General features: G+C 38.0%; 2 protein-coding genes across 2 annotated transcripts; both read left to right on the forward strand.

Moving 5' to 3' along the window:
• The first annotated feature begins 1818 nt into the window (after positions 1 to 1818).
• Positions 1819 to 6258, forward strand: LOC131737692 (mitochondrial uncoupling protein 2-like). The gene is made up of 8 exons (XM_059028315.1): positions 1819 to 1964; positions 2685 to 2813; positions 3239 to 3457; positions 3897 to 4104; positions 4320 to 4517; positions 4719 to 4820; positions 5331 to 5511; positions 5888 to 6258. Exons 3-8 carry the CDS (start codon positions 3332 to 3334, stop codon positions 5997 to 5999), a joined length of 927 nt encoding a protein of 308 aa, XP_058884298.1. The 5' UTR covers positions 1819 to 1964; positions 2685 to 2813; positions 3239 to 3331; the 3' UTR covers positions 6000 to 6258.
• A 2429-nt stretch (positions 6259 to 8687) lies between these two features.
• LOC117405241 (dicarboxylate carrier SLC25A8-like) lies at positions 8688 to 13618 on the forward strand. The gene is made up of 8 exons (XM_059028316.1): positions 8688 to 8846; positions 9231 to 9392; positions 10410 to 10616; positions 11316 to 11526; positions 12016 to 12213; positions 12388 to 12489; positions 12601 to 12781; positions 13165 to 13618. The coding sequence occupies exons 3-8, from the start codon at positions 10491 to 10493 to the stop codon at positions 13277 to 13279; spliced, it is 933 nt and encodes a 310-aa protein (XP_058884299.1). The 5' UTR covers positions 8688 to 8846; positions 9231 to 9392; positions 10410 to 10490; the 3' UTR covers positions 13280 to 13618.
• Positions 13619 to 13850: the final 232 nt, after the last annotated feature.

Consider the following 13850-nt stretch of genomic DNA (forward strand, 5'->3'; position numbering starts at 1 on the left):
AATATGTAAAACACCAAGGGTTAAACTGAAACCACAAACAAGATGTGCTATATTAATGATACCTTTATGATGTAAACACTTTTTCAGACCAAGTCATGTGTCCGTCCATATTGTTGGGCCAATGATTGTAGATTGGCATTCTGTGCACACCTAACCTCATACCACAAACCAGATGATACAAATTTAGAAAATCTATTGAATGTTGACAGATGGCAACACACCCCTACTAAGCCATTTAATGATTGGCTATACTATATATAGTTGGCATTTCCAGTGTCTACACGCTGTTGCATAAATTAATTAAGTGCACATAAATTTGTGCTGGTACATATTTCAGGTGTTTTGTTCTGATAGACTGCTTGGGGCCCATCCATATCAGCAAACACAGTCCATTCACATCAATGTGTTACAGGTGTTTCCGTTCAACCCACGTTCATGATATAAAATACTTCATTTGATGTATTCGTGGAAACTCTTTAAATGATCAATACATAGAAAAGACTGCCGAACGTCATGCAACTGCTAAGTTGTTGATAAGGTGGTGAACTGGATTAAAGCCAGTGTATGTGTCTGCTTAATTGTTACAATAATATGTATTTACTGTATAGAATGTGCTGAATAGAATAGCCTCTGGCCATCAAACTGTTGTGGAAGGTTAATCCTAGTGTGTTTGAGTGAGCTGGCGCTGATGGGGGTAGACTACAGTAAACACAGTGGAAATGACTTTGGCTAATGTGTACTGCTTAAGTTACAACAATACATTGTAAAGACACTTGAAAGTAAACCTAACAAATCGGTATAGTCCTGTCTCTTGCTGCTGCACAATGTAGTGGTGTGTATTTTGTACAGTACTGTAACTTAAGACGGAGTGTCTGTGGTTTGAGTAAACAGGACTGAGGGAACATCATGTTCTTGTTTTGTCTGAAATCCAAATCTGCCAATGAGCACCAAAGCCCGACAAACTGAAATTGCTTCCAGCCAATAGAATGTACTGTAACCTAAAGGGAGGGAGGGGTCTCCCCAGTATCTTTGGCTCTGTTCCAGAAAAATGTTCATGACATTAAAAAAAAAGAAATGTCCTGTCACATGTCTGTGTTTTTGCCAGTGACAAAGTTTAAATTTAAAGTGTCTTCAGTACAAGTTTGTCAGGTTTTTATTTCTGCATTCTGGATAACTTATATATAAGGCTCTATATTATTATTATTGTGTCAAAAACAAAGCTGAAAAGGGTGGAACATTAAAAAAACAAATGTGTCACCAAGTTGTTCTGCATCTGCACCTCCAAATGTAACAGTCTTTTGATTCTTCTTATTGTTCCATAAGGTACAGTAAAATCTAAGGAAGTCTACTGAAACATGCAAGATTTCATTTTCTTTAACTGTCCACCGTCTCTTTAATGCGTTCGTGTGACTTTACGGTTCGTTAAATTATTGCTCCTTTGTTACCTTAACATATTTTTGGCTGCATCATCAGATTATGGGTGTAAAAGAAATTGTCTTGAGTACAATCTGCTGTCATGATTTACCTTAACGAAACCAGGTCTAGGTTGTTGAAAACATTCAAATATTCAGAGAATGAAACCGGTTGATTCGCTGTTCCACAGGTTACACCTGTAATGTAATTAAACACAGGACATGAAATCCTCCCAATGCAGCCATTAGGCAATCCTGTATCAAAACACGCATTGTTGTTCTCATGTTGTACTTCATAAGAGCAGGTTGAAGCCGGTAATCCCACCTACTTTCAAAAGGCCATGCCTATACAGTGTCATGAAATGAAATACTGAGCCTAGCAAAGGGAGGCTGCAAGGTATAAATATAGGGTCTTGCTGAGGTTGCGAGCAGTCCAGTTCAGCAATGAAGAAGACTACACGCATAGCAGTGGGATAATACAATTTCCAGGATTATATTTCATTTATTTCCAAAGAGGATATTGTGTTTAAACATCTTTTTTATATAAATCAGGTAAATGGGATGATATATAAAATAAAAAGATGGACCTTTAAATAATGTGTGCATTTAAAGCTATCTTAAGTAACCTTTTTTTTTTTTCGGTACAGTATAGGTGTATGTTTAATATAATATTGCTAATTAAAGTTTGAGAAAGTTTGCTATATGAAAAAAAAACACACTTTAGAGGAGGGGGAACCTAAATTATTAAATATGATTGAATTAAATCCACCTATCACATGAACAAATTATTATATAGGTCTTTATCAACTTTAAATTTGCCTTGGATTAAGTTCATGTATCTGTTTGTGAACGTTGGGCTCAGTTTAATAATTGGTTCTCTCGGGAATTGATCTGTCTTACAAATAGTTATTCTGCATTGCAGGTTTGGGAAAATTATAGGTGAGCAATTAAACCAATGAAATAAGTCTGAAATATCTGTATTTTACCGAGTATTCCCCGTGTTATTCTTCTCTTTAGATTCATTTTTATTTCAAATGAGGATCAGTTTATATGGATCGCCATTTGAATGTATTGATATAAAGTGATTTTGTAATGATTAATATTCCATGTATTGTTTAGAATACTCCAAGGCTGCGCATGCTTCTCAGCGTTGTGGATGCCTTGTTCTCCTCGTGTGTGTGTCATGTCACCAGAGCACCTCAGTGGAATGACAGCAGCTCAGTGTGTGCAGAAGCGTTTTCATTACTCTTGATGTTATTTGTATGCTTTCAGACCGCTGTCTATGAGTCTGTTCTGCAGTTGTATGGCACACTACGATACGGGAGATAAACAGCATTTCAGAGAGAGACCCTATCCAGGGCCTGAGACTTGAGCTTCGCCTCACAATCTGTTTTAAACCAGGTAAAGAAGACGGGACACATCCTGATTCATTACTTGCCATTATTACAAGGCTGCCACTGTGAATGTTTGCAGTGTTTAGAACAATATTATGTGTTGGTTTGCATGCAAGTAAATATCGTTAAGTCGCATACTATTTAAACTTGAAAGAAAGCATTTAGCAAGTTATACTTGGATATGAAAAATAAATATCAATTCAAACTATATCTGAATAAGATCTAAACATGTATTTAATTAATATTTAAAACGTATAAAAAGTTCACAAAAATAGATTTTTAGGTCTTTATCAGATATATGATTTTGAAATATTAAATGATTTTGAGTGTGTGTGTGTATCCTTAGTTGTATTTCTTGTACGGGTGTCTGGGAAGGGAACACTGAATGGGCTACTACATGTTTGCTTACTGTACTTTGTATACCTTTCCTAGGTTGAGACAGAACACTTTTGGTGTCCAGTAAAACTGTTCACTTCTGAGGATCCTCTCCTCGCTTCAGATATTCATAGTACACCCAGCGTGACAATGGTTGGAGTAAAGCGTACAGATCTGGCTCCCACAGCTGCTGTTAAAGTCATCGGGGCTGGAACAGCAGCATGTTTCGCTGATCTGGTGACCTTCCCGTTGGACACAGCCAAAGTGAGACTGCAGGTGAGCTACTAGGTGGTTCAAAGTGTCTGGTTCACTAAGGTTGAGGATGAGAGTGAATACAGTAGGAAGCAAACTAAAGGGAGATAGTCACAGCTGGCCCTGTTGCCCTGGAATAGGCAATTCCAGTGAGGATTAAAAGGTCTAATTAAATGACTTGGTGCTTTAGGATCATTGGGTTTAATTGAGTCATTCAATTTAATTATTTAGATTTAAAAGGGGGACAGTTACCCCTGGAGAAGTTCAGATTTCCTGATACTGTATATATGTTTTATATTAAATTACTATTACAATATTCCACCACAATCTGGCATTAAGTAAGGTAAAAAATATCACTTTAAAGGGTGATCATTTTTACCACATTTTTATTATTTCTATTTCACTCCTGTATCAATGAAAAAAAGGTTGAGTAAATACCGGCAATTCACTTTTTTAACCACAGATACAAGGGGAGTCCAAAGCGGTGAAAGACAGCAAGGCTATCAAGTACAAGGGAGTCTTTGGCACGATCACCACCATGGTGAGGACTGAGGGGGCGAGGAGTCTGTACAATGGGCTGGTAGCCGGTCTCCAGCGCCAGATGAGCTTCGCTTCCGTCCGCATCGGGCTGTACGATTCCGTGAAGCAATTCTACACCAGAGGATCTGACCGTAAGTTTCTCTGCATGTTCGATACACACCACGTATCACGACGTATTGCTCATAGAGCAATCTGTGAATTGCTTGATCCTTTTTAATGTAAGGGGCTTTTTGCCATTTATGATCGTTGTCACACAAGCACCGTCCACTGCCCTGTGAATAGGTGTTAGCCTGTGTCCAGTTTGTTGTTGTGGTTAGTTTTGATTTGATTCCTTTGTTTTCCTCAGATGTCAGCATTGGTACCCGCTTACTTGCTGGATGCACAACCGGGGCAATGGCAGTGATAGTTGCTCAGCCTACCGATGTGGTCAAGGTTAGATTTCAAGCTCAGGTCAGACTGACCGACGGCAGCAGCAGATACAGCGGGACTATTGACGCTTATAAAACTATCGCCAGGAATGAAGGCTTCAGAGGACTGTGGAAAGGTAATGACATCAATATGTTCACTTGGTGTACATGGAAATCTTCTAGTTTGCAAGTTTCAAATTTGCAAAGATTCTTACGTTAAGGCAGGGATACTGTAGTACGCTTGAGTAAAAAAGTTCTGCTTTGACTATAGTGAGATTTTGGATTGAAAAGCGGTTGTGTTATGTTCTGATAAGTCTAACTGCTAATTCTTCTTTCAGGAACCGTACCCAATATCACGCGCAATGCAGTGGTCAATTGTGCAGAACTGGTGACCTACGACCTCATCAAAGACCTCATTCTGAAGTATGACCTCATGACTGGTGAGTGTGATTTTAAATAAATAGAATAGAATAGGATAGAACAGAATAATCTGTAGGCCTCAACCTAATTTTGTCCTCTGACCGAAAGAAGGATATACAGTATTATGTGAATGTGGTTGACAGGGGATAACAAATGTTCTACGACAGGAACAGCACTGCAGCAGGCACACCCAACTTAATACAGTAAACTAATTACTAGGTTACTGGATATTACGCATTTGTTGATTCTTTATTAAACTAAACTGTCGAAACAAAACAACGATTGACAATCCCTTAAAACTCCCACTTGAATTTCATAATATTTTCCACTGAAACTCATGTGGCCATTGTTTTTAATAGTAACAGAATAAACAGATAACCTACAACCTAGAATATCTCATCTGTTTTTGTGTTATTTCTATAATTTTACCTCTGAAGTTCTAGGAGATTGTGCTTATTATTTGAATGGGTTGCTGTTTTTCATTACTGACTCGTGCAAATGAACTGAAGACAAATCCGTATTTTCCTCAGATAACCTGCCTTGCCATTTCACGGCTGCTTTTAGCGCTGGGTTCTGCACCACCATTGTAGCGTCCCCAATCGATGTGGTGAAGACCAGGTTCATGAATTCTGTGGCTGGCCAGTACAGTGGTGCCTTGAACTGCACACTCACCATGTTGACCAAAGAGGGACCCACAGCCTTCTATAAAGGGTAGGTGTTTCAGAGGTTCAGAAGACTGATCATTGATTAAACTGTATTGGTGTTGGACCCTTATAAAAGGCTGTGTTGTTGGTGATGCTGTCTTTCTAATGAGAATTTCAACTAAGGTCGTGGCTACTTAGTAATAGGGTCATTAAAATGGCAATAGCACTCTTTCAAGAAAGTAAAGAGATGTTGACCATCTTCTAGCTAAATTCTACGTACAATTGGTTGTATTTTAAAAGTCACCTATTTTCAAAGCCCTGTGATAAGACAGGACAGCACTAAAACAACATGTTGGATCAATGTATTGTAAAGGTCTTCTGCTCGCCGCTACTGTTCTAAGGAGGTTCAGGTGATGGATGTCTTTTTTTGTGTTGCCTTCCAGATTCGTGCCCTCGTTCCTTCGACTGGGCTCCTGGAACATTGTGATGTTTGTTTCTTATGAGCAAGTTAAACGAGCTATGATGAGAGCCCACCAGAACTGGGAATCTCACTGACACTGAAATGGACTGAGGAAGAAGAGGAAATGAAAGAACTAAAAACGGGTTAAAAAACACACCAAACTGTTTACATGAGTATTTTGTTGGTGTAATATTCTGGTGTTTGTGCTTTTACATATGTACTGTAAAGTATTTATTAAATTGAGCTTATCGCAGGGAAGTTAAGCATTTTGTGAAATAATTTGTATATATATTTTAGTGCTGTAAATATTTTATACTGGAACTGTAATAACAATTAAAACATATATTTATCAAAGCTGCTGATTTGTGGTTCTTTTTTTTTCCTGGTATGATCAGAATACTCTCTTTAACTTTGGAACTGTTCCTGCCATTTAAATCTAAGATTGTGTTTAGGAACCTGTTAACTCTTACTACAAAGAATCAGCTCTTCAGAAACTTAATACACAAGATATTTAGGAAGGATACCAGTAGAATGTTTGCGTCAATAAAAAAAAATAGGGAAACGAGATGTTTCCCCAGCTATAAGATTTGGTTTTGAGAAGCCTTTTGATTGCAAAATATTTCTTTGGTGTTTCTTTTGTGTCAGCATTAATGATGTCACATCGCTGTTTAACTTTTTTATCACATAGGCCTAAATTACACCTCAGCTTCAACAGTTCTAGAACATTTTTTTAAAAGCGGAAGACTTTTTAACTTGAATTGTCTGTGCCTACTCCAAATATTAAACATTGTGGATAGCAAGCAAGCAAGCAGTTAGTGCTTGTTTGTTATGATCTTCTCTTCTTCAGAAGCCAGGACATATTAGCTTACCAGTTTGTGTATGTTCCCTAAAGGTAGTTTCAGATGGAAACACAGTTATATCTCTGACCTGCATAGGGTTACCAGATGTCCCCGGAAAACCTACTTTTGTGTCCCAGTCAGAAACAGTATAATTGTTAAATCCTCCTGGTTTTGCTATTTTGTATTGACATTTCACAAAACTAGCAGTGCACACAGCAATTTGACAGCGTTTATTATACAAAAATAAAATAAAGACATGTATGGATTACTGGTTTAATAATTCTGATTATGTGTTTAATAAGTAATATTCTGTTTAACTTCCTGGACCTTAGCTAATTTATTATTATTATTATTATTATTATTATTATTATTATTATTATTATTATTATTATTATTTTATCCTGGAAGTGCCACCAGCCAAGTTAGCCTTCTAAGTTAGTCCCTATTGTGTTTTGATTAAGCCATTTTTATAATTGATTTCAAATAAATATACACTCAATGTTTCATTTTAAAATTGTGATTGTGTTATGTTATATTATATTTATTTTAACTGCTTCAGAGTTGCTACAATGTGCAAATATGGTAAAGATAAGTTTGTAGCTCATGAAAGTAAAACAAAAATGTAAACATTATTATCTCACTTTTCAAATCGGTTTTCTTAAGATAAACGTTTTTTCAGGAAACATGGTGAAGTTCTAACCAACGTCACGTTTTAAAAGTGGCGTGTCAGAAACAGAATGACTAATTCCTAATTCCCTTGGGCGTTTTCTGTTGATGCACTGAAATAGATATGAGAAGAAACTTTGTGTGTGTGTTTTCCTGCGCTTCAAAATTCAGTTTTACTCTACCAGATGAGATTTATTTTTATTTAATTTCCATTTTTATTTAGACCCATTACCAAACACCATGGTTGTTAATGTAGCCTATTACATAATGTCATCCGCCTCATGGGATCCTTATTGTGTACTTGCAATTAACTGCAGTAAGCCTTGCACATCTGCACAAGCACCTAATAAGCTACTGAGTAGCCGGTCGCTTTGCATTAACAACGTAGCGCATTGCAAAACAGTAGTGTAGTACTAAATAGGGTTCATTTGAAAGCCTTGAAAACTGTTTAACAATAAAGCAAACGTTAGATGGGCAGTTACATGAAACAAGCTTCTTGTGAGTTCACAAGCCTTTTCAGAATAAAGCGGCCAGTAGCATAAGCCTAGCAACAGGCAGTAAGCCAATCGGTGTCGAGCAAAGGGCTTGACAGCAGAGGGCAGTTAGCCTTTTAAATCCGTCGCTATTGTGTTTTGATTAAGCCATTTTTATGTATATATATACACACACACACACACACACTCAATGTTTCATTTTAAAATTGTGATTTTTATATTTATTTTAACCGCTTCAGAGTTGCTACAATGTGAAAATATGGCAAAGATAAAGCTTGTAGCTCATGAAAGTAAAACAAAAATGTAAACATTATTATCTCATTTTTCAAATCGGTTTCCTTAAGATACAATTTTTTCAGGAAACATCAATCAAGCAAATAATTTCAGCATGTACAATGTAACCACTCTGTCCATAATAAATGAGTCTCTCAAACAGCAGACAGGCAAGACTATTTCTCTTTTATAGTAAAATATATTTGCTTTGAGTCGCGGTCAATTAAATTTTCATATGGTACAGTACTGTTATTAAGTTTTTATTTTTTTTCAAAAACTAAACATAAAGTTATAACTGCGAACAAAATAGTGAAGGTTTTGTTCTCTTTAAAACAAAAAGTAGGTGAAAGGTAAACCTGAGCTGAGCCAGACTGATAACGCACCATAACCAGGTGGTTGTTTTTGTCGAAGCTGATATAACAGACAAAGAGGACACCGCTTGGGGCGCTGTTTCACCGGCCCGCCTTACGGAAGTGATGACGTTTCGTTTGGCTATTCACATGTGCTTATAAATGGACTCGCGTCGGACAGGCAAATTCACAGTACAGGAACCGGTATCAACTGGATGAGCTTAGTCGACTGCTGAGAGACGTCCGGTTACATCATTCTCAGCTAAAGAAGATAAACCATTCGTTTTTTTTTTTATTTAAATAGTTCTACTGGATTATAGGTACTTACTAACAATTAAAAGTGTGTAAATGTTTGGGGGTATCGCTTTGAATACATTATTAACCACATACACTTTAACTTTAAGATAGTCTTTTTTTTGCTACCACGGTACTGAACAAAGACGTGTCTGGATTCATTTTGTGTGGGTTTTATTTTAGCAGAATGGAAAAGAACTGAACGTTTTACTAAAACAAGTACAATATTGACCATTTTATTTGAATTGCCGTTTTAAATATATCGCAGCCTTGTTTAGTTCTTTTGCCGATATAAATTACAGGAAAAGAAATCGATAAATACGTTTAAAATATATGTATTTAATTTACCAATAGTTTTATATTGGACAATGAATGACTTAATAAATATTTCTTTTTTTCCTGTCTTCCAGAATTTTATTATGCTTGTTCAGCGTTTCGTTTTTGGACGTCTTTCTATGGAACAACGAGGGAACCTGATCATAACTGAAAGTAATTTCAGCGAAAGAGATACATTTAGAGAAGAATGCTGATCATCACCACAACCTTGTCATTCTGAGTTACTTGAGTAAAAGGTGACTTTCCATTTCATTTAAGTTGACTTCAGATATCAAAGATATTATCTCTAGCTGTCACGAAGTACAACTAAAATGGTTACGTTTTCTAACGTCACGTTTTGAATGACGTGTCGGAAACAAAGTAATTCCCTTGGGCGACTTTTGTTGCTGCATTGAGATCGATATGAAAAGAAACTGTCTATTTTTATGTTTTCTTTGCTGCACTTCAAAATTCAGTTTCTCTACCAGATGAGATTTCATTTTTATTTAGACCCATTACCAAACGCAGGTTGTTAATGTAGCCAATTATATAATGTTAAATAACATCCGCATCATGGCATCCTCCTTGTGTACTTTAACTGCAGTGAGCCTTGCACATCTGCACAAGCACCTACGTTGCTATTGATGTAGCTTTGCATTAACAATGTATGTTAGCGCATTGCAAAACAGTAGTTAAGTTTTTGTTAACGATATTCCAAGTAAAACAAACTGTATAACTTGCTCAGGGTAACCTGTAACTGATTTGGCATTATCGGCTACTCCAAATATGTTAAATTGAAAGCTGTTTAACGAGAACGCAAAAGTTAGATGGGCAATTTACAGGAAACAAGCTTGTTGTGAGTCACAAACCTTTTCAAACGCAGGATAAAGCGGCCAGTAGCATAAGCCTAGCAACAGGCAGTAAGCCAATCGGTGTCGAGCAAAGGGCTTGACCGGGGAGGGCTGGGTTTTTTTTGTTTTTAACCACGACAACCGATAAAAGCCTGGTAGCTGGCCCGATCCTCACCCCACCCCCCTCTTATCCAAAATAACGCTGTTTACCCCTATGAACATTGTTGTCTTTGTGAAAGAAATATTACTATAACATTGTAGCTGTTTAATTGTGTAGAGTACCAGTACACAGACATAATTATGAAGTGTATGGTTAGATGCAGTAAGATTTATATTAGTTATATTAAGACAATTCAAGAAATTACCCAAAAATAACACTTTCTTTGATAATGCTAACTTTTTTTTTTCTGTGCATTGTTTTAGACTTGGGCAGAGTTGATAAACTCCTGTTTTCACTTCATCTTTGAGTTGCACATTTCGATTTCCTTGCTCATCACGTTGAAAATGGTTGGATTCAAACCCATCGATGTCCCCCCTACCGCTGCCGTGAAGTTCATTGGGGCCGGGACTGCAGCGTGCATTGCAGATCTCGTCACATTCCCCCTTGACACTGCCAAAGTCAGGCTTCAGGTACGTTCAATAGCAAACCAAGACGAAGCACCAGCATTGTATGAGTATCCATGTGCAGAAAAGGTGGCATTCAAATTGGTGTTATTGCAGCAATTTTTAAATTGCACCGCTATATCTGGTTGATCAAGTACCTGTCATCCTGGCCTTTTTTAAAATTCTAAATTGATTAATTTAGTGTAGTTACAATATTCAGTATTAAATCATTCAAATCAAGGGGCAAACTAACTTTAGCCACTGTATTTTGCACATTTATACTTATTGGCAATGGTTAATTGAGTCCTGATTTTAGTATTGTTAACCAATAACTCAAACTTTCCAGACTATGCTTGCACCTTCTGCTGTAGGTTCCCAGTTGGACATGCTGCTGAGTGAACTAGTTTGACATGTATAGATTTAAAGTGAGATTGATGGCTCCTAGACCTGGGTTAGCCTAGGTGAATGACGCTTTGCGCATGCTGTGGTGTTGATGGATCCTAATATCCTTTCTTCTAAATGCATTCCTTTTCAGAGATGGCATCTTTCCGGTCTGAACACTCACTACTTCTAGTCTTGTAGATTTCCAGAAGGCGGATAGTCCTAGGAGATTGAAGCTGTGGATATCGAGCGACGGAGTGTTTGATTAGATGTTAGTGTGCTGGGCTCCCCTGGCCCAGTCACAGTTAAGCTTCAACTCCCCCCAACCCCTTTTGTCCTGTACAGCTTCAAGGAGAATGCAAATCTGCAGGAGCCAGTGTGACGTCTGTCAGATACAGCGGCGTCTTTGGCACGATCACCACCATGGTGAGGACTGAGGGGGTGAGGAGTCTGTACAATGGGCTGGTAGCCGGTCTGCAGCGCCAGATGAGCTTCGCTTCAGTCCGCATCGGCCTCTACGACTCCGTCAAGCAGTTCTACAACAAGGGGGCTGAGCGTGAGTTTGTGTTCCATGATTCATATTCGGGGATTGCAGTCAAATTTAAAAACTGCAGTGGGAGTGTTATTGAAGTGTGGATTTTGCAAAGATGGAAATGAGTCATTGTTTTTTGTTTTGAGTAACTAGGAGTATTCGTTAGTAAGGATATGATTATACCACGGCTTACATGCAAAGGCAAGTGGTTAGCAAGCTTCAAATAAAGAATACTTGCACAGAATTACACAAATGTTGTGTTAAGCAACTAGCAGGGCAATATCCCAAACCATTTCACGAAAGCGGGGGGGAACAGCTTTTAAGAAGAAACAAACTTTAAATTAACAAATGCCTTTTGTACAGAAAGTGTACCCTTATAATACAAAACATGAAGAGGACGGTTTACAATTTTGTAGAAGCATGATGCCTTGACTTGACAAAATCGAGATGCCCAGTAACTTCAGTACTCTGCTTTGGCAGTACAGTTAATTGAACAAACCTCCTGTTTGACAGATGCTGGGATTGGAAGCCGCTTGCTCGCTGGTTGTACCACTGGAGCTATGGCTGTGGCCCTCGCTCAACCAACTGATGTGGTCAAAGTGAGATTCCAGGCTCAAGCCAATGGGTCCAGCGGAAACCGACGATACCAGGGAACCATGCAAGCCTACAAGACCATTGCAAAAGAGGAAGGCGTCAAGGGACTATGGAAAGGTAATACACAATCAATACACCTTTTTTTAGCAAGTGTAGCTCTATTACTAAATCGCACCTCTGTGAAGAGATAACTTTTGGGTATAGTGGAGGTGTTTTCTTCCCACCAGCTCCAGTAGAAATGGGTGCTTGTTATCAAAGTGGTATGTTCTGTAATGTTCTATTTCTACACAGGAACTTCACCAAATATTGCTCGGAATGCCATTGTGAACTGCACAGAATTGGTCACTTATGACCTAATCAAAGATGCGCTTCTGAAATCCAATCTCATGAGCGGTATGTATTTGTTGTTTTTCTTCCTCACTCTGAAACTTTGTGTTCTTTCTGTTCTGTGTATATAAAATGTATTTCTAGGCTAATGCAGACTGTCCCATCTTGCTCCCCCAGACACCTTGCCATGCCATTTCACGTCTGCTTTTGGTGCCGGCTTCTGCACCACTGTGATCGCTTCCCCTGTCGATGTAGTGAAGACAAGATATATGAACTCTGCCCAAGGCCAGTACTGCAGTGCTTTGAACTGTGCCTTCACCATGATGAAAAAGGAGGGACCCACTGCTTTCTATAAAGGGTAAGCTTGCACTAATCAGCAGCTTTGTCCTTAATTCAGATGCTGGATTTCATATTTTTTTATTTTAATTTTTTTGTGTGCAATAAGCTTTAACAATTTTAAATATGAAGAAACCCTGACGATAATGACTATTGGCCTCACACTACAGGCCACTGTACTGCTCTTTTAACATGTATGTTATTGTAAATGGTTAAACCTGTTCACTATGCTAAACACTTCCTTGGTTAGTGTTACAACCCCTTGCCCTTTTGTTATTCAAACAGAGGGTTCCAGTGGTACTTGCAGTATGCTTGCTGTCCTGTTTATTTTACTATTGGTTACCAATGTATGGTAAAGTTACTTTCCAAGACATCTTTTGTAAACTTTTTTTTTTTTTACTGCAGGTTCATGCCTTCTTTCCTGCGTCTGGGTTCCTGGAACGTAGTGATGTTTGTCACCTATGAACAGCTTAAACGTGGCATGATGATTGCTCATCAGAACTGGACAACCCCTGTATAAATAGTCCTAGTGCATAGTGCTTTCTCACTGCAGCTTGAAGTTAAAGACACCTGTGCTGTAATCTCTACCTCCCTTGTAGTTTATTTGTTACAATGTCATTTCTTTCTATGTTTACAGATGACTAAAAGCTGGACTTTTTAAAGACAATGCATCTTTTGCATTGATTTCATTTAGAAATTTGTATTAAGGTCTGCTATAAACCTTAGTACATCTGTAATAAAATGGCAACAGGACTTAGCTTTAATTTGAGTCTGCTAGCCTCACTGAATTTAATTTCTTCAGCTAATGTTGTGCACTACTGTAATTGACTACAAAGAAATAAAATTTGTAACTGCAGAAGTTTTGTACTGTTTGGTGTAGCCATTGGGCAGAAATGAACAATGTTGCCCAGATAAAGGTGAATACTGCAGTGAGACTGGTCACAACTTTAGAAGGGAAGCAAGCAGCAAGTATGAAATAGCCATGCTAAAGATGCGTAGCTCAAACAACATACAATTTCAAGGGTCTATAAGATGGGGAGTTCTTCCTACAAGTGACGGCCAAAAGTGATTCTTATTTCCATGTCTTATAT

Source organism: Acipenser ruthenus, chromosome 8 (genome assembly GCF_902713425.1).
Source record: "Acipenser ruthenus chromosome 8, fAciRut3.2 maternal haplotype, whole genome shotgun sequence".
Taxonomy (NCBI): Eukaryota; Metazoa; Chordata; class Actinopteri; order Acipenseriformes; family Acipenseridae; genus Acipenser; species Acipenser ruthenus.

What these genes read in the sequence shown, in the direction of transcription:
- LOC131737692 (XM_059028315.1), top strand. Translation starts at nt 3,332, where the DNA reads ATGGTTGGAGTAAAGCGTACAGATCTGGCTCCCACAGCTGCTGTTAAA. An exon ending in CAGCCAAAGTGAGACTGCAG is followed by an intron (nt 3,458 to 3,896) that starts GTGAGCTACTAG and finishes TTTTAACCACAG; the next exon opens with ATACAAGGGGAGTCCAAAGC. An exon ending in CCCACAGCCTTCTATAAAGG is followed by an intron (nt 5,512 to 5,887) that starts GTAGGTGTTTCA and finishes GTTGCCTTCCAG; the next exon opens with ATTCGTGCCCTCGTTCCTTC.
- LOC117405241 (XM_059028316.1), top strand. Translation starts at nt 10,491, where the DNA reads ATGGTTGGATTCAAACCCATCGATGTCCCCCCTACCGCTGCCGTGAAG. An exon ending in CGTCAAGGGACTATGGAAAG is followed by an intron (nt 12,214 to 12,387) that starts GTAATACACAAT and finishes ATTTCTACACAG; the next exon opens with GAACTTCACCAAATATTGCT. An exon ending in GAAATCCAATCTCATGAGCG is followed by an intron (nt 12,490 to 12,600) that starts GTATGTATTTGT and finishes TTGCTCCCCCAG; the next exon opens with ACACCTTGCCATGCCATTTC.